The 20,835-nt window shown below is 39.8% G+C and overlaps 1 protein-coding gene across 2 annotated transcripts in view; it reads right to left on the bottom strand.

The window, feature by feature from the left end:
* Positions 1 to 20,835, bottom strand: part of Chst9 (carbohydrate sulfotransferase 9) — a 226,838-nt gene that overhangs the window by 131,341 nt on the left and 74,662 nt on the right. For both annotated transcript variants that reach the window (XM_035439065.1, XM_027404377.2), the window contains exon 2: positions 5,294 to 5,332. In XM_035439065.1, the coding sequence (XP_035294956.1) occupies positions 5,294 to 5,332 (39 nt within the window). The remainder of the gene's footprint in view (positions 1 to 5,293; positions 5,333 to 20,835) is intronic.

Here is a 20,835-nt window from a genome sequence, read left to right as displayed (position 1 = left end):
TAATATAATCAATGAAGAGCCCATAAGTTTGTTTTACAGTAGTTATCATCTCTTCCAATGGCTCCATTCTTTGGTCCTCCCAGCACTCTTTACTTAATAGTTGGCTGGATTTGAAAGGTTGGGAAATTGAAATGACATATACTTAACAGAAGGCATGTTATCCCACAGCAAACCTCTGACGTTACCTTTTCTGAACTATAATTCATGAGAAACTCTTGTGTCCCTAAATTCTTCTTAGTATTTTATGCTATGTTGACTTTTAGTATCAAAACACCACAACATTGAAACAGCAGTTTTTATATATAAGTATTTCATACTCTATAGAGTTTTTATTAAAAATAAGATTTTTTTCTATATTCCTGATGAAAGATCTGAATTAGTGAAAAAATCAGGGGCAGCTTGATAAATAAGCACACCAAGAATTTGACTCTTATTTTGTCCATGTATTCTTACAGCATCACATATCCAAATTTAGCTGTGTGCGTGTGTGTGTGTGTGTGTGTGTGTGTGTGTGTGTGTGTGTGTGTGTGTGTTTGTGTCCATGTTGTACGAATAGGTCCTGGGCTTTCAAGGCTAGTGTCAAGGCACATACTTACTTTTAATTGCTTTTCAGTAATGGCAATGAAAGACACCAACTTTAATTACTCTTGTGAGTTTTATTCCTGGCTTAGGCAAAATAGTATTCCAAATGAAACCATAGCCTGAGTTGAAATCAGAATGCAGATAAGTTCTGAATAGATCTCACAGTTAAATTTTAAATTACATTTGTTAACTTATTTTTGTAGGTGTGGGCACAATGATATAGTGCATGGTGGAGACCAGTAGACAATTTTCAGGATTCAGTTTTCTCTTTCTACCTTTGAGTCTTAGGGATTGAACTCAGGCATCAGGCTTAGTGGCAATGCTATTTAAGTCTCTCTCTCTCTCTCTCTCTCTCTCTCTCTCTCTCTCTCTCTCTCTCTCTCTCTCTCTCTCTCTCTGTGTGTGTGTGTTGCATGTGTGTATAGTATGTATGTATGTATGTATGTATGTATGTATGTATGTATGTGTGAACATGTGCATGATGCATATATGTGAGATGTGGGTTCCTGCACCTCTGAACATGCATGTAGAGGCAAGAGAAGGCTGTTAGGTGTCTTTCTCAATCATTTTCCATCTTACTCTCTTGACACAGGGTCTCACTGAACTGAAAGCTATCTTTTCCATGTAGAATGGCTGGGCTGCAAGCTCCAGGAATCCAACTGATAATCTGCCAGCCCCTGTTATGCTGGAGTTACAGGCACACACAGCCATGCCTGAGATTCTATCTCAGGTCTTCATCCTTGCAGAGAAAGCATTCTTAGACACTGAACCATCTCCCTAAGCAATACAATTGAACTTTTAGTCCATAGATTTAGCCACATGGACTATGAGAAACTTTGTTCAGGTTAAAGGTTAAATTAGCCTGAGCTTTGGAACACAATTCATTCTAATAAATAATTAAATGTGACCCATGTAAAAGTTTTTTTTTGTGTGTGTGTGTGTGTGTTGAGTACATGTACAAAGTAGATCATTTCAATTAAATAAAAATGCAGAAACACATCAAAAAATGTAAACAAGCTTCAGAATGAGCTAACCAACTGCCTGAATCTCTCACTTGTGGCCCTCACCTGGACTGGACCCTCGGTCTCTACAGAGCTTTGTAAAGTCTTCTTTTCCAGGCCTAGTTTTATCCTGATCAAAAATTTTTGCTTGTGAAATTTTCATCTTAATGAAATACTTTCAAATTTATTCTATTTTTCTTATGTGTGTGTCTCTCTGTCTCTCTGTGTGAGTAATGTGTGTACCTGTTAGTACAAGTGCCCCTGGGGCTCAGAAAAGATGTTGGATTTCCTGAGGTTGTTGTTCACTAACACCATCTTTTTCTGAGAAGTAACCACTGCTTTCTTTACCACTAAACTATCCTTCTAGGCCCCAAATTCTTTAAACAAAGATTTAAGCAAACAAAAATGAGGTTCTTGGTGTATTCCTGTTTAATGTATGCTATTTTTGCATAGCCACATGTGTCTTTTCCCTCTTCTCTTTGGTTTTCCTTCCCATTAATACAATATAGTGGGATAAGAATGAAAGTGACTATGGCCAAACCCTGCTCTTCTTCAGTGCAGAGACAGAGCCATCAGTAATTGAAGACGGTGCAACTCATCCGAAAAGTAGAGCACAGAATCTGAAGAGAATGGATAGTGCATCTCAGTCTGGGAAAGTCAGAATCATCATTGACATTCAGGATATCTTAGACTCTAAAGATAATGTACTCTATACCAGTGTTGCATGCTTACTATATAGACATTTTTCTGGGGCTATAAGAAATACAGCAGGTGGTCACTAGTGTTCAAGAGGCTGACCTACCAGATGAGTGATTCTCTGATGGGGAACCCCACCTGGATAGGCTGCGGAGTTACTGGCTATGGAAACCAGTTGCTCCTGTCTGTGAATTCTCTCATGAATCACTTCATTTCTTCCCCAAGAACTTATTTTTTTCCTAAGAATAGCTTTGGGTGTTTTCCCACTGCTTGTGTGTTCCATCTGCTGGGCACATATATCTGTAGGTGATCAGGAAGATTACTTTTTATTTGTCTGTATAATTTTGGTATATAGAATACATACTGGGATATGCTTCATAGCTATTTGTCCCACAAGGACTGTGGACACTTAAAAGCCTGCCTTGTTCTTTTGCTCAGGCTCACTTCAAAGCAAGTTCAAACTAGACAAAAGGCCTTTTGTAAATAGATCATAAGTTTGAAACCTTACAGCTATGTATAAGGTGAAAGCCACAGATGCCCAAGCAAGGTTACTAAGGAAAGCATGTCAGTCTGTTAACAAAAGAACTATGTCTCCAAGCTCATCTCACTGTACCCCCTGCCCTAAGGTCATCATCTCACTTTTGTAACCTTGGACTTTTGTGTTGCCATAGCAATGGCTCAACTCCCCATCACTTGCCCTAGGAATGTGCTCTTTACCAATGAGAAACAACTCTTGTAATTTCTTTATCATTTCAAGGTTCCTGAATGAGAAGAGTTTTTAGAATAGAAGAAGAAGGAGCTAGAGGAAGAAGCTAGGAGAAATTAAAAGTAGGACAGGAGAATTTAAAGGGTGACAGAAGAATAAGGAAACTGATATGGAAAAGTATGTAGTGGAGAATTCAATTCACCCTTTGATTTTTCTGGTCCCTACACTTGTAGAAGCATTCTTTCTGAACCCTGAGGTGGCATTGAGAATGGTCCTCATAGGCCTTCAATAGACATTTATGATGACACTGGCAAAGCATATGTGTGGATCTTGAAAAGTTGCATGGCCTTTGCAGGTACGGATCCCCTGCTGACTCTCCCTTGAGAAGTCAGTACCCACACTTGTATGTGTCCTGAGTAGCTCTCTTCATGTCAAGCTGTATTTAAAATCTATGTCAAAATTGTCTCCAATAAACTGAAACTCACCCCCAAAATAGAGATTTCTCAAGAAGAATGATATATGTTTAAATGACATTATATACCCAGTTTCTAAATGGCTCTTTCCATTAGTTATTCAGATAAGTTGACATACTATGAGCATGTGGGACCAGTTACCTCCACTAGTAAGAGGGATTTTCTCAGATTCCTACTGATTACTGCTCCCTCACAAAGGTATATTCGCCTTAAAAATTATTTCTACTTATTGAGAAAATTTTCCTAAGAGCTGAACACTGCATTCAACTAGACAACTCTTTACTTTTAGAGGAATGGTCAGGATAGTGGTAACAGAAAGGACAGGACTGAAGCCGGGATTCTATCCAGCCCTGGATAGAACTCACAGAGATCTGCCTGCCTCTGCCTCCTGAGTGCTGGGATTAAAGGTGTGAGCCACCAATGCCTGGCCCCAGCCCCTATCTTTAAGTTTGTTGGTCACCTTGGACACATGGAACTTTAAATCTGTGATTACAGAAGGAACTTAAGGAGGCATCTGTATCAATACTTTGGCTTGTGCAGTTTCTTTCATGAAGAAGCCTGTTCCTACAGCATTGCTTCCATACTACATTAGAAACAGAACACACAACCTTCCCTCATGGGTCAGAACAGAGGTATCACAGCTGTAAGAAACCAGGTATTCCCTTGAATTCACATATGTGTGTATTTATATGTATACACACACATATACATACATATTTTGTATTTGTATTTGTTATTGGGCTTCAAGAGGCAGAAAGAGAAAATGCAAATAATCTAAGAAAGGGAAGTTGGGAGAGTAAATCAGTTATCCACTTGTATTAAATGGATGCTAACATTAGGACAGGGAAGAAGAGATGAGCAATTGTGTAGTTCATTCCCTTTCAGATGAGTGTGTAGACTCTGCCTTCTATTGTCATATCATCTCTGCCAATATACACACACACTCTCACACACACACACACACACACACACACACACACACACACACACACACACACACAAACACACACAGTGGGAAGAAGATATATCTTTATATTGGCAGCTCTCAACTACTCTACTACTGCAGGAATAAGAATATGGCTGTTGGAATTTGTGAAGGGTTAGACACAGGTATATAAGTGAAATCAACATCTTCCATGATGGCTAGCACTTATGGATTTCATGGGCTCCAACATTTTAACGTGAATGCTTACATAAAAAAGTGAAATTTATCTTCCTCCATGATTTTAAGCCAAAAGACAAGTAAAGAAAATATAGAACTATAAAAGTTTATTTGGTATTAGTTAGCAAATACTGATTCCATAATGTATGCAATTGCATTGACTCAAGTAACAGCCACCTCTAGGGACATGAAGAGTTTATATTCTGTAATCATTGAAAGCACATTAATAATTCCTCCCAAATACAAAGATTCTTCTTAGTTAAATAATTAATGCAATCTTGAAAAACATCAAACAAACAGTTTTAAGAAAAAGAATTGAGATTCATTAACATTTGAGAAATAACCTGGTTGACAAATATGACAGTGTCCATATTTTTAAATTGCTGGTTGTAGGACTTGCTTTTTGATAGGTAATCATGAAAAAATTAGATATCCCATCTCATTTTCTTTTCAATGGAAAGACATAGTGACTATGGCATAATTGATTGATGTGAAAGTTAAAATAAAATCTAAATGTATTAACTTATTTTAAATTAATTTAATATTGATCATGTCAAGGAACATAGATAATTAATTTTTGCGTGTGAAAATGAGTGCTAAATTGTAGCCACATTTTTAAAAGGTAGAAACAAAAGCAGAAAATGAAGTTGGAGCTAATTAAGTGAAATATTACCTGACGGTCCTTTTTGGTCTCGTTTCTTCTCTATTCTCCCTGTAATGAGAAGAGAAGCTCAGTGCAGGTCATGAGAATATAGTAATATAACTAAGATGAAAACTTAGTTAATGGTACTGTTAAAGTAGAACCACCATCTCTCAACCATGCCCTGCATTATTTCAGTAATGAGTGCTCATAGTTGACAAGGATAAAAAATGCTCTCAAATCACCTCATAAGATAAAACTGTAAGCATGTAAGATATATTCTGTTGAGCTTTAAAAATTCTGTTAGCATGAAGGCAGTTGGATACCATGACCATTCAGAAAAACAATAGTAGGTGCCACCTAGTGCCCATGACGTCTTAGCCATGGGATTTTGACCAGGTTTAGAGCACCAGGAATATACTTCCTCTACATACCAGTTCTTATCTACTCAGAAAATGCTTGGTTATTCTATAACAGTAATGCCACTATTTCACCAGTAGTTACATATTGCTCGATAGGTGGATATTGTAGCATGTAGGGTCTAGCATTGAGTAAACTAAAGATAAATTTTTTTTCTCAACAATACACCTAAAAGGTAATAATTCCTATGTAAAACATATGGGGGGAAAGTTGAAGAAAATAAGACCAACCATGAACTCTAACAACATACTTGAAAAATAGGACAGGCTAATTAACATGAGATGAAATACGCACCAGGAGGTGTAGGATGTTGAATGATACAAGAGAATCAAACAATTGTACTCAGAAAGGAGAGAATGACTGTGAAGCTGTGGAGATAGTGATGCTTGATTTGGTATTCAGATGGACACAGGATCTGAGATAGTTGAGACAGGGATGGACCAAATAGGAAAAGAGTAGGAAAAGTATACACATGCACTTCACACAGGGGAAATGTTTAGAGCTTGCTTTGAGGATATGTCATTTAGTACCAGTGTACAGCAATTATCCAGTAAGCAATGAGAGAGTGAACCCCTATGTTATAGTTAATGGGAAATGAAAGCAGTGGCTGCCAGAGGAGATAGGGTATCAAAATAGAGCCCAAGGATTTACAAAAGGTGAGTTGCAAGGCAGGTGACAAGGTCAAGGTTACATAGATTAGTTGGGCAAATGGCGATGCTCTTGCAGGATTGAGAGGGTACGGAAAATGCTGAGATTTTGTTGGGAGCCAAATCTCAGGGCTGGGCATGAGATCCTAGGCCATGCTTGGCAGACCACATAGTTAACCTTTATATAGCAGCCCTTTCGAACCTCAGCTCAAGAAAAGAAACAACTTGACCCAGTCCTCCACCCACAGGCTCAGTTACCTAGGCAACCCCTTCCTGGACCTCTTACTCATGAACTCTATACCCTGCCAAACATCCTCTTTGTGGTTTCCTAATATCCTGCCTATACTAACACCTGGTGTACAAACAACCCATTCTGTCCCTCCCTATATCCTGACTATATAAGCTAGCCTGAGAAAAGTAAAGTTTGCCACTTGATCAGAATCCTATCTTGTGGTTTTTCTTTCTGCATCTCTTGTCCCCATTCCCTATCCCTGACTCTCTTGCCCCAGGTTGATGTCCGGCATGTGGCGACAATTTTGTGTGGATTTATTGAGTTTGAAGTGATATAGGAATAGAAGGCTTAATGATCAAAGGTTGAGATCCTAGATGTAGGACATGTCCATCTGCAGATGGCTAAAGTACAGGGTTAAATGGAATGCTAACACAGATGATAGAGATGAGTAGACTCAAATCAATCACTAAGAACTTATAACACCATTTGTCTGTTGTATATGGGATAATGAGAAAGCAGAAGCAGCAGAGATCCTTGGAAGACCAAGGGCTAACTGAGTTGAGAAAAAATAAGATTCCAGGGAGTTTGGGGTAAGGTTTCCAATAGCACGCAAAGTAGTCATGTGCACACACAATCAGTGAGTATATGTGGGAGGCAGTAGTTTCGATAGAGAGGGTCCAGAAGAGTAAGGGAGCCACGAGGAAGATGGAGCTGAAGGTGAAGTGTCTCATCCATGAATCTCTTTACATGAGTTTGATGGGGCAATAGCTCTAGCTGACACAAGAGAGACTAATTCTAATCTATGGGACACTTCTACAAGCTTCTAGGGCTCTGTTAAAGAGCTTTGCTCCAGGATAATGACGGAAAAGGACACCAGAGTGCAGGCGAAAGCACGGTCTTAGCTTGGGTAAATGAGAGCCATCCCTCCAGCTGTCACTTCCTTGTTGTCTAGCAATATTTCATGGCAGAACATTATCAAGAAGTTATTTAACACATCCAAGCTACATGTAAACTTTATCCAACTACTTCTTCATGGCTTTAATATCTTTAAAAATGTTATACTACAAGATGGGAAATGTATAGTTTTCCCTCTTGTAGCTGCCTGAATTGGAGCATCCCTTTAATTGGCACCTTGATTAATCATTTTCATTTAGGCTATTTCCAGAAGATTTGTTGGTTGTAATTTATTTCAATGACCAAACAGATAAATAGCATGAACAGTCCATTTAAAGGCCTCATTTATTACCAAGTGGGGCATATGCTCCCATCTGTAAGTTTCTACAGGATGAGCCACCCTGCACCAGTTGGTTATGCATTTAGGATTGCTGGATGCCTCAAACAATTTTATGAACTTCCTTAAAAATATTTGGGCAAAGCTTGATTTAGCAGTTTTTGTAAAATAGAAAGGCTTTGAAGGGTCCTTAACTTCTATTAGAATGAACTTTAGTAAATTCCAAAATGAAAGAGAATGTGTTTAAGGCAATCATAATATCCTCAGTGGTCCATATCTTCCCTCCTTGAGGCACTCATGTGCCTCTGAAGTCTCTCTCACCACTGAATTAGACAGACTTGTGTAAAGAGGGTTTTGCATAAATGGTGGAGTGTGCCCTCCAAGGCTGGGCATAAAGCCTGCAGTTCCCATCTTCCTGTCTCTTGAAATTCTTCCTCTGGAGGAATTCGGATAATGTATATGAGGATAACCACATAGCCCCATGGAAAGGTCCATGTGACATTGAACAGAGATCTCCTGTCAATATCCAATGAGGATTTAAAGGCCATGTCAGCAGCTACCCAGAGGTGAACACAACCTAGTCACTAGCCAGAGTCAGGAACTTAGCTGTCTCTGGTTCTGGCTGGTACATTAGACACAAGTTCACAGAAGTCCTGGGCCCCTGGTTTTAGATTCGAGTGAGGAATGTCACTTGAGAGCTTCAACATTTGAACTCTCCAGTGGAAAGCTGCTGAACCTTTAGGGGGTAGAGCTTTGTTGGAGGAAAGGCTGTCAGTGGGAAGAGTGGAGGTAAGGAAGTTTTATGTCAACACTGCTTCCTGTTCACCCCTCTGAAATGTGATTGGCTAGTCTCATGTTCCGTCTACCATACTCTTCCCCACCACAATGGACGAGTTTCCTCCATATCCACCCATATCCTCTCTGGAGGGGTCAACCTAAATGAATATTTTCCCCCTCAACCTGATTTATGTCACAATACTTTATCCCAGCAAAAGAAACAAATTTTTATGCAGGGCCTTTCATTCAGTCATTCAGAAGATCCCCACAGACACTATGTGAAATAATCAAGTTTATTATTGTTTTGAACAGGAAAATCACTACAAATATCTAAAAGCGTCAGTCAATTCACCATGTGAAGTGAGAAACCTGCAGTGATGCTGGCCACAGACAGCCTCCCGGCTTGCTCTTCTTTAATGTGAGGACCAGAATCTGCTTCTCTAAATGCTATGGAAATGAAATGATTGGATATGGTGATCACAAGAAATTGGATGAAATTTCCATGAGATATTGGGACCAGTGTTTAAACAAATTTGGTTCCTGGGTTCTAAGAGCTTTGAAACTTAGGTGCTCACACAAATGTTACTTAATGATTCCCTCCCAGTAGGTCTATCACAGGAAATAACAGTTAGGTTTCTATTTTAGTTGTATGTACACTAAACTTCAAATTACAAAGATAAAGTACCAAAGACAAATTATATTGACCAAGGGATACTAGACTTGGGCGCTTTCACAGAGAAAACACAATGACTGTCTTTTTGGTCTCTTTATCTGGTGCTGAGTGGATAATCTTACCTTGTACTCTCTCAACTTTTGTCTTCAGAGCAAGCAATTAGTCTGCAATCTACATCTCAGACCCAACGTCTACCTAGGTTTCAAGTCTAGTAGAAATCCCAGACTGTGGCTTCTGCTGTAGCATATTCCAAGTCCATAGCATGATAGTCCATAGCAGACTATCATGTTCTCCAAAGCCATTGAGTCCTGGTGTTTCCTACTCAGACATCCAAATACAAGCCTAAGTCTCCCCAGCACCCCCTTTCTGAAGCCTCTACACTCTTCCTCTATAAGGCCTTTAACTACCCTCCTCTCTCACTGCCATCACAGTAGTCATGAACTTGCCTCTTTTCTTGAGATGATCTGATGTATACATAGAGGTCCCTAACCGACTTCACTGGCTTTTTCTGTTTTTGTCCCTCTCTGCTGAGGATTAAAATCCATCCATGTCCTTTAATATGAAATTTGTGACCCTGGATGGTTTTGCCACCACTTGCTTCCTGCCTCCATCCATCAAGTACCATTCATAAGACCCATTTTGTGAGAAATTACACCTCCATCAAGAGCATCCATCTTATGTAATTTCTGATTTCTGGAATGCCCTGCCTTATAATTCCTGCTTTCAAAGTCTTGTTCATCCTTAGAGCCTAGTGCACATAACAGGCCTGTGAAGCCCCTTCCTCTCTGCGAGCCCTCTGAGGGCCTTCTCTTGTGCCCCCCTAGCTCTTTATTTACATCCTAAGCTCTAACGCCAAGCTTGGCTGATGCTCAGAGACAGTGAGTCCTATCTCTGTCTCCTGATGCCTCTACTATGCCTTAACCACTAGCACTTGGGATGGTGTTGGCATCCAGAGTGCCCTGTCACCCCCACCCATCCACAAACACTAGGGAACATGGAGTTGACTTTAGTCCCGCTCAGATTTAGCTAATGCACAATCAGAATACAGCTCTTAGCAGGTATTTATATTACAACTGACAACCTAGAAAACTATTCTATTAGAAAAGTGGGTGATAAAATAGCAGAGAGGCTTTCAGAATAATGAGCAAGCATCCTGTACTAGTTATGCTTTATTTTTATCACATTCTGGTTTAAAAGCAGCAAACTATGCTTTGCATCTTATTTCTATGTAAACTGAGATGCAGTTTTCCACCTGTGAGGAATAAAAATGGATCATCAGCTCATAAAAATTGAATTTGCAGGGTAAAACTTTTCTCTTATATGAGAAAACGTACTTAATTGCACAATAAAATTTGAAATCTTATGACTATTTATGTACACGGACCCTTGATACCATTCAAAGCTTTTGTGTTTGTCATGTTCCACAGAGAAGCATCAAATATACATCAATTTATAGTTATATTTCAGGGCTTCTGTATAGAAGATGTCTCTTAATCACAGTTGATTGTTTGTGATCTGTTAGAGCCATAGGCACATAGCCATCACTTCCAGAGTGTGTCACCAATAATGAATAGGGACATCAAGTGTCCTAACTCTGACTCTCATCACTCCTAAAGAAAGGGAAATTATTTGCATGTGTGTTTGTGGATTGCACATATGCACACACAAGCACACATATGTTCACTACAGAAGTGTGTAGATGGGGGACAGTGTGCCCATATATGCTGTAATTTCATGCTCAGATGTGCCCTCTCTAAAATGTGTTCTCTCTGCTACCTGCTGCCATCTATGTATAATAAAGACTGTCACCAAATCTTATCAACCTTCCCTCACTGCACTACCAGTTTCTCAGTAGCCAGTTCTGGGTTTGCGTTTACTCTAAGGCGTTTTGTCTGCCCTGCTCTGAGAGGTATTATTAATCACATCCTGTTGCTAGGATACCTGAGAATGTTCATTTATGTTCGATGTTTCTTTGGCAAAATGCACTATGAGGAAGGCATAGACTCGTGACAAGGAAAATTACTGTGTTCATGCTACTTATTTAAGAGAAGGTGTGTGTGTGTGAATGTAGGGGGGATAATAAAATTCTAATTCCTGTGAGCTTGGAATGGCAATTATGTTTCACCAAGGCTATAATGGAAAAATGGCAATATTTTTGTAGAATCTCTTGTCCTTATGTACTTCTGGGTTCAGGAAAAGTTGAAGGCAGCGAGGTTTTAATCCCATTCATCTTGTAGGGGTTTAGGAAGGAAGGGGGCCTGAGATTTACTTACTTCAAATGCCTAGATTCTCTGCCAGTGTGACTAGGCTTAAGTACAGGTTGATTTATAAGAACAAGACCTGGTCACCATTATTGTCTTAACCATTGTACTGCCGTATTTATAAGAAAACTCATCCTCAGAACATGTGTTTGGGGAATCAGAGTTAAAAGCACTTCTATCAACATTTTAAGGCAATTTCAAAATTGTTTCTGTGTTTAGTGTCAGTGTATGAAAATTTCTTAAGCTCAAAATTTTCTTAGTCTCTTCCCACAAGAAAGAGTAAGGCTTACTAGTGGAACAGGAAAAGCAAGGCTTAGCAGAGGGAAGAGGAAGGAAAGGGGCCTTTGGGGTTGTATAATTGACTTGTATCTTAATCATGTCTTCCTGGGGATTCTGCAGCAATGGAAGAAGGCACAGCATGTCTTCTTACGTTTCTTTTCATTTGCTCTCTCTCTTTCTCTCTCTCATGTGCATATACATCTAAGTGTGTGTATATGGACAACATTTATTTACTATGTAATCATCACACATTTTTCTCACTATGATTTTTTAGCTGAAAGATAAAGGTCCATGTCTGGAGATGTAGTTCTGTGTGTAGAGTCTTTGCCTAATATGCATGAAGTTCTGGGTTTCACCCTCAGCAGTGCACAAACTGGGCAGGGTGGCTCACATCTGTAATTCTAGAAATGGGGAAATAAGGCAGGAAAATTATAAGTTCAAGTTCATTTTTGGCCACACAAAAAGTTTGAAAGGACAGCTGGGGATATATGAGACCTTGTCTCAAAACAAAACACAATATCCACAAACAGGTTGAACTTTGCTTCATTCCTGTTCCTAAGTGATCTCAGTAAAGGGTTTTATTATAGTCACATTAAAAATAGCAGTTGAGGTTTTGAATCAGTGACTGTGTTATCAGTGCTGTCAGCATATTATATGGATTAGTTAATTTTATCCTTGGTATTATGAGAGTTACATATACTGTTACTGTTGTCAGGATAAGGACAAAACCTGAGTCATGAAGAATGTTAAACTGACCAAACCACTACACAACTAAAGTCATACACCTGAATCATGAAGAGTGTTAAACTGGCCAAACCACCATATGATTATAGTCACACACAAATAGGAGAGGGAGGGGTTTGAATATAGTTTGAAAATATAGTTGGAGTGAGGGGTTTGAAGAAGTCAGGGTTGATATATTCTTAAGTCATATAAATCAGTTTTGAGAATTGCCTGAATGAATCTCCCACCCTCTTTTTAAAAATCTCTGTGATTGTATTAGCAACTTACTGTTAACTGGATGAATCAGCTGCTTATTATACTGTCACACTCCTAAGCACAATGCTTCAGGACTCCAAAGACCCTGGAGTCTGGAGTGCTGAATGTGATTTAGTGTCTACTAAGTACCTACAATGAGTTAGGTAGGTGACCTATTAACATTTAAATATATTTATTTAATCTTCCCAATAACACATTGAGTAGATTGTTATCTCCTTTTTCCAATGTTTAAAATGGGTTCTGAATCTTTTTGTAACATGTACACGGTTCAATTTAGTGGAAGGTGGGGTTGAAATATGAGCCCTGTGATTTTTTTTTCTCCCTTGCTTGAGCTCGCTGTTTATGGTGACTAAGATGATCTTTTAGAGCAGTGAGGAGCTTGGCTTGGCTCTGTAGCTCTACCACATACTCTTCATTAGGTATTGGTCATATCACTTAGTTTCTCTGGGTTAGAATGTGTATTTCTAGAAATGGGGCAACATGAGTACCAACTTCACAGGGTTAGATCCTAAATGCATTGCATAGTAAAATTTATAATACTCTCACCTCTGTGTCTAGGCTGCAGAGAACAGTGTATCTGTAAAAGGTCCTCTGCATAGGCATCTGTGCCAACTGCTGTCTAGTAACAGATGATTCTTATTACAGTCAAAGCCAATGAATGACTTCATCTAGTACAAATAAAGTTTGGTCTTTGGAAGTTTCTTCATTGCCTCTGACTTGCTTCCTATAGGTTCCTCAGAGAAAAGGAGCTTTCTGTTTAAGTTAATGACTTTGCTAAATACAAGTTGGTTTGTTGAAATGCTTTTAACTGTCCCAAGTTATGTTGGGTGTGGTGGTGCATGCCAATAACCCCATCACCAGGGAGGCATAGCAGGGAGGACTGACCCCAACACTTGGGAGGCTGAGTGTGGAGGACTGACCCCAGAACTTGGGAGACTGGAGGGAGGATTGGGAGTTTGAGGCCACCATAAAGGTCTCAGAGACTAAGACTGCTTGTCGTTCAAATTTGCTCACTTAAGTTCACTCTCAAAACCCACATTAAGGTGGACAGAATGAACAATTTCCACCAAGTCTCCTTCTGACTTCCATGTGTGTGCTGTGGTCTACATTCATATTCACAGAATAATAAGAAATAAACATTAAAAAAACAAATGTCAGTTTTAAGCTACTTTAAGATCTAGGATTTATCTTTTAAAGTTTTTCAGGAAATTGTTTTTTGTTTTGTTATTTTAATTTTTTGGTTTAAAATATTTTTCATTCTATGTATTCATTGTACATGGTACTATTTTGCACATGGCCATTTTCATACAGGCGTATGTATGTTGTGTATATCCACACTCCCAAGTAATTTCATTCTCAGACTCTATGTTTATTTGACTTTTTGTTTCACTTTGTAGACAGGGCATCACTTTGTAGTCCATGATGGCCTGTGATTCACAATGTAGGCCATGCTAGTCTCTAACTAAGCAGTCCCCCGGCTCGAGCCACTCAAGAGTCCTGGCACTGTGAAGTAGATATTCCAGATTAGCATGTTCATCAATGTGAATCACCACTATAAGTCTCATTTGGAGTGAATGACAGGTGTGCAGCTGTTGGTGGTAGGCTATGCTGTAGAGGCAAAGAGAGAACCTGTTCAGAGGAACTGGATCCTATCCTCTGTCATAAGCAAATGGTTGACTTTGGACTTTCAACTCTCTCTTCATTCACGTAGGCGATAATTCAAAAGAAAGCTTTCTCACAAGGATATGAACATCTTTTAAGTAATATATTGCAAGGGTAGGAACAGAGAGGCTTAACTAGTCCAATTTAAATGCAGTTGGTCCAAAAGTATTTAGGTAATGCTAGCAATTGCATAGCTTCTGCTCAGTGAATAGCACAAAAGTGCCAAGAGCTTTGTTTCGGTATTTATGGCTGGAATCACGATTCTGTTGGGATGGCCCTGGCTTCAGCAGACACTGATCAGGAGGCCCTGTGTGGTGGCAGATCCTTGCTGCCCTCCTGCAGCTTTGGATAAACTCCACTTGTTCTGTTGTCTGCTGATTTGGTTAGTTGATACGTTGCTAGGATGCTTCAGCAAAGAGAGCCATTATGTGCACACTGAGTGCTGAGAGTTTCAGTGTGTACTGAGATACAAAAACTGGCTCCTCAGAAACATATCGATACAGATAGATCTGCGCCTCTGAGGCTGACCATCTGCCTTGGCAGAGTTGATGCTCCATCTGCACTCCCCAGCCCTGGGGTCTGCCATCCGTCATAGAGTAGACAAAGAATGAAATACATGAAGATTTTTTTCCTGGGCTGACTCTTCTGCCAGGAAATAGCAAAATCCTGTATGAGGAACAACTGTTTCAGGTTGTCTTGGAGATCGTCAAGTGTAGAATTTCTCCCCACTTAGATCCATCTGACAACCACATAATTAATGTGACCAGACACAGTCCATTTCAGACTCCCCAGCACTGGCCTGGGTGAGGGAAATCCTTCACTATCCGATCCTTTTGTTATTCAGAAACTCATTCTGAGTTAGTCATTTCTTGGCAGAGAAGGTTTTTTGGAAGACCTTTAGTTGTTGAAGTCAGATTGGCAAAGCAAACAGCTAGCAACTGCCAGGTCTTAAATAACACTGCAAAATGGGAACACGAGTTTTAATAACACAAACTTCAGCTGCTGAATAAGGCAGAGATGGCGCTTATGCCACCCTCTTTGCAGTAAACATGTTTCTATGGAATGGTTCATGAATAATCATTTTAAAAAAGGTAGCAGTCCAAATATCTTCGGAATGTTTCTTATATAAAAGAAACAAGAATGAATTATTTTGTAAGGTAAAGATAATTTACAGTAATACATTTATTTTTTTCTTTTTCCTCAACAAGAATGGCTATACATAAACAGCAAGTTGGACTCTTTTTCTCTTCAGTCTATCCAGGCCTGGTACTTTGTTAAACAATAGTCTTTGGCAGAAATTACTCTTTGCTAATATCTAGGCTGAGACATAAAGGATTAGGTCGCTTTTATTTCCTTAATCTTTGAAAGCTTTGTCTGGGAGAAGGAGAACATAGTATAAGGAATTGGGCTATGTTGAGACCACAACACTATAAAGGGGCTCGAGTTAGCTATACATGGCTTGCATGTATTGGGAATTCCCTACACTGTACATGACCAATGCAATGGAATCCCAGCCATTCCAACTCAGGTCCCAAGTACACAAATCAAGAGAATATCTGGTGGGTTTTTTTTCTTTTGATATATTGTTCAAAGTTCTGGGAGAAAGCCTTGCTCTGCACCCTGGCACTATTGACAGGAGTTAGGACTTTTAAAAAGGAAGTCTTACTAAGAGGTCTTAGTCCTTGTGGCTAAGCCCTTATTGGAGACTGTGTGTTACTGAATTATTAGAAGAGGGCACACTTCAGTCCCTACCCCCTCTAAGGTGATGTGCTAAATTATGCCTGTAAATATGCTCGGCATTTTATCATCTAAACATGTCTTTTAATCATGTAAAGAATAAAACTTGTTATCACTAGGAGTGAAATGAAAGTGCCATGTACATAGATGAATGTATTTTCATTAAAAAAAAATATTCCAGGGACTATGGAAATAGTTCAGTTGGTAAATTGCTTACTCCACAAGCATGAGAAGCAGGCTTTGGGTTACCAGTACCCACATAAAAGTCTGTATGCATTGGCTCACATCTGTAACACCAGAGTTGGAAGAAGCAGAGGCAGGGGCATCACTGGTGTTTGCTGGACAGCCAATCTAGTTGAATGGGTGAACTTCCAGTTTCAGTGAGACAGTGTCTATAGAACTATAGTGGGGAATGACTGAAGAAGATACCTAACTTCAACTTCTGTCTTACACATCTGTACACACACATACACACACACACACACACACACACACACACACACACACACACACACACACACACAGTGAAAGGTTCAGGCATTATGCTGCCCTGCCTCTGTTACCTGGCAGAATCCACTCAGGCAGTACCCTGGTCAGCCCAGGGTTTCATGGGAACTAAGTCTGTAGGCAGGTGTAAAGGACCCCTTTAAAAGACAGACCCACACCCACTTATGCTCCTCCTTTTGCTCTCTTCTCTTTTCCTACTCTCACAGCCTCTTCTCTTTGCTCACGTCTCTTCTCTCTTACTCACCTCTCTCTCTTACCTTCCTTTCTCTGCCTCACTCTCTCCCTTCCCCACCTGGAATAAACTATGGTTAATGTATCTCTCATTCTCACATCTCATCTGTGCTTCTTTTTATATTTTTAAACTTAAACAAGGTCACAACATTTGATGCTGTGACTCAGATAGGCTCTCTCCATAACCTCTCCCACCAGGGGCTTGAGAACCTGTGGGGATCCCAGAATCTGAACGGACGACCCACTTTTCATCTCTCAGTTTTCCCTGAGATTTCCTCCTGCCTGTGGCAGCCTGAGATGCCAGAACCCTGAAAACTTCAACTCGCACTTTTCAAACTTAGGATCTCTGGATTCTTTCATCCAGCACCACCATGTCTGGCAAGCCCTCCCCTCCCTTGCTTCCATGAGTTAGGACTTGTATTGAGACTGTAGTCTCTTGACTTTTCAGACTGGTCAAAAATCCCAGGACTGGGTGACCATGTCTTCTCATGCTCCAGGAACCCTAGCTCCTGATTTGTGCTTGATGAAACATGAAATCAGTTGATGCCTTTAGTATCTGACCATCCCTTGGTCTCTGGGACGCTGGAGATTATAGGCTTGGGATATTTTCTGCCTCTCTCATGGAAGCTGAGCCCTCCAATGCCCTCCTATTGGCAGCCTACATTCTACCAGTGATCCATGGTTGCAAATGTGGTCTCTACTCTTTTTTACTTGTCTGTTCTCTTTTCTTCCCTGCATGCTAAAACTCCTGCTGGCCACAACGGAAACTTCCTTTCACCTGGGAATATTCTGTTTAGCTAGAACTCTTATGCTCCTGTCCAAAATGTCTCTAACTATCCTGTTGCATCTTTCTGCCTCACTCGTGGAAAAAAAAAAAAAGCCACGTCCACCAGCAATCAGAAACATACTTATGGCAGCCGCCATCTTTGCCATGTGGCCTAGCTGTAGGCATGCCCACTCAGTTCAGCAGCTTGTACCAGATACAATTTATTTCCTTTTTGCTTTTTTTGCCTCTAATTTCTTCTTTCACTGGCTCTGTTGTCATGTCTCATTTATGGAATAGTATGCCTTTCCAGGGCCCCCTGTTTAAGTCTACTCTATCCCTTTAAATCTCCTGTCTGTTTGCTACAATATACGGATCAGAGATTGCACTCTGGTTCTCCCTCTTACTCTTATCCAGTCCTGCTTGATATATCTGCTTGTCTCTGTACATGTGATTTAAATTTGACTTTATATTTAAAAATGTAAGCTAATTCTATGCAACTTAAATTTAACTGTGCCAAGTCTCATATTTCTAAATTGTTATATATATTTAAATGATGGTAAACATTTAAAGTCATAAAGGTCAAATTTAACTTTATATTTAAAAATATAAGTTAACACTATACAACTTAAATTTGGCTGATGTATCTTTAAATGATGTTGAACATTTAAAATCATAAAAGTCTATTTCAAATTAACAAAACATTTATACCACTCAGTCCATCCTGTAAGCTGTTTACAAAGGTAAAGTTTTTTATTACAAAAGGGGATTTTTCTTTAACTAAAGGCAAATTTTTGACTGCTGAGATACTAAACAGACAGACAGCCCTCAAATGCTCAGAGGTCTAGAGAACATAGCATTTAAAATGTTTTATTAAAAGCTTTTTATAACAGAGAGACAGGCCAGCTGCTGGCCCCACCCCATTTCCTCCAAGAAGTCTGGTGGGCACTGAAAAAACTCCATCTCTTGTCAGTGGCAACACTGGCCACTGAGCAACCCTGCCCTTCACCTCAACTGCTGCAAAAGACTCTTTGGATCATGGACAAGAGGACAGTGGAATTGACTTTCCCCTGGTTGCTTGTGTCAATGGTAGGTGAGCCTTCCTACAATCCCTAATTCACAGGTCTCATGCTATCAGCAGAAGGCAGGTGTTCTTAAAAGCCTCTGAACTCAACAACCAAGGAGGACCTTGAGGACAGCTGTCTTTGTTATTCTTTAATCATTAACTCAGGTAAAATCTTATTCTTCTCAAGAACTCTGATGCTTTTGGAGACTGGTAGTCTTTCCAGTTTAAAGCAAAACAGATTTCAGAAACAGGTATTTTAGGGTTTATTTATGTGAAGATGGGAAATTGTAAGGTGTATGAAGGTCTAGGAATGTAAGTTACAAAGATCTGAGGATGGAAAGGTCTGACATGGTGGAAAAATGCAAGTTATGAAGGCCTGAGAATGTAAGGTATAAAGGTCTGAGAATGGAAATTCTAAGATGGTAATATAAGGTGTATGAATTGAAGGTTATGAAGGTCTGAGGATAAAAAGGCTTAAGTAATGATAAAGTGATTTGAGACATTAAAAAGGATGAAATATGTTCCAGATTTCTCTCTTTCTCATGCTACTGTACATAGTCAATAAAATTCTACAATGCCACTATATGATCATAATTATAAGGTCAAGATTAAGGTAATTTTCATCGCCCTAAAATATCTGTATATTTTAAAATGTTAATGCTCTTAGCCAAGTTGATTCTAACATAAATATGCTGCTGATGTGTCTAATACTTATGTTTTCACAAACTCTTAGGATTCTTATAAGTTCCAGCGAGCCAAATTGGACTCACCCAAACAGGTCAGATTCACTCCAGCTATTATTCAATCTTTCCCTGGTTCCAGATTCCCTTCCCTCATCTTGGACCCCTGAGGGACCCCTTCCTCATCTTACAATCCTCCCCTCAAATACCAGGACCTAAGAAAAAAAATTCCTAAACTTAACCTTGTCCTCTGCTCTGCCAACATCTTGCCAGGTCTAAAAGGTGCCAGAGTTCCATACAGCCTGGACTGCAATGGAGCAACAAGTTATCCCAGGAAGCCCAGGACATGGCAGCCCACCAGATTTCTCAGGTCCCCCAAAGATAGTCAATTCTCGCTAGGTCAGCAGGAAGCAGTTTTAAGAACTCTACGTCCTTATTGCCTAACCTGCCACGTCTAACACCCCACCTTTTTAATAAGTAAAGTTGGGAATGAAAGGTTCAGGCATTATGCTGGCCTGCCCCTGTTACCTGGCAGAATCCACTCAGAATCCAGGTCAGCCCAGGGTTCCATGGGAACTAACTGTGTAGGCAGGCATAAAGGACCCCTTTAAAAGACAGACCCCTGCCCACTTATGCTCCGCCTTTTGCTCTCTTCTCTTCTCTTTCTCTCTTCTCTCTTCTCTTTTCTCTTCTCTTTCTCTCTCTGACTCACTTCTCTCTCTTGCCTTCCTCTCTCTCCATGCCCTTCCCCTCCCCCACCTGGAATAAACTATGGTCAATGTGTCTCTCAGTCTCACAACTCATCTTGTGCCTCTTTTTTATATTTTTAAACTTAAACAAGATTGCAACACACAGTATCATAATAGTGACCCATATCCAGGTTGTCACATAGAGCTGGAGTTTGCCAGGGCTTCAGCCCTTTAGAACTTATACACCATCAACTGAGGCTGACATTTGAGTCAACAGCATTCAAATATCCATCTAGGCTTCAGAAACACCACCATTTGCGGTTAGTATTAACTGTACCCAAAGATCTAAGAGCAAACTATAGCAACTAATTAAAAAATAAACTTATTTTCCCTGGGTTGGTTTACTTTTAAGGGAAGGATTATTGGAATCTATATTAAATTCAGAGTTTCGTTACTAGTTAGGGGTAATTTAATGTATGAAATAACAAGGAGGAACATGCTATTAGTCAAGATATCTATGCAAAGTCAGAGGCTATGCTTCTGAAGTGAGTTTGTTTATTCTGTGCGACATTTATTTGGCTAACAGACACATAATCCTAGCCAGATTTTCATTTGTAGGAAGCAAGGTCATCTGTTTGCTCTTCCTCCCTTCCTCTCAAGGGTAATTTATTAGCTTGTGGCAAAAACTGGTGGAAGCCAGAGGTGAGCTTTGCTATATTCT

Source organism: Cricetulus griseus, chromosome 2, assembly GCF_003668045.3.
Source record: "Cricetulus griseus strain 17A/GY chromosome 2, alternate assembly CriGri-PICRH-1.0, whole genome shotgun sequence".
NCBI classification, from domain to species: domain Eukaryota; kingdom Metazoa; phylum Chordata; class Mammalia; order Rodentia; family Cricetidae; genus Cricetulus; species Cricetulus griseus.
The sequence above is the reverse complement of the archived record's forward strand: the minus strand, read 5'-3'. Positions and strand labels throughout refer to the sequence as shown.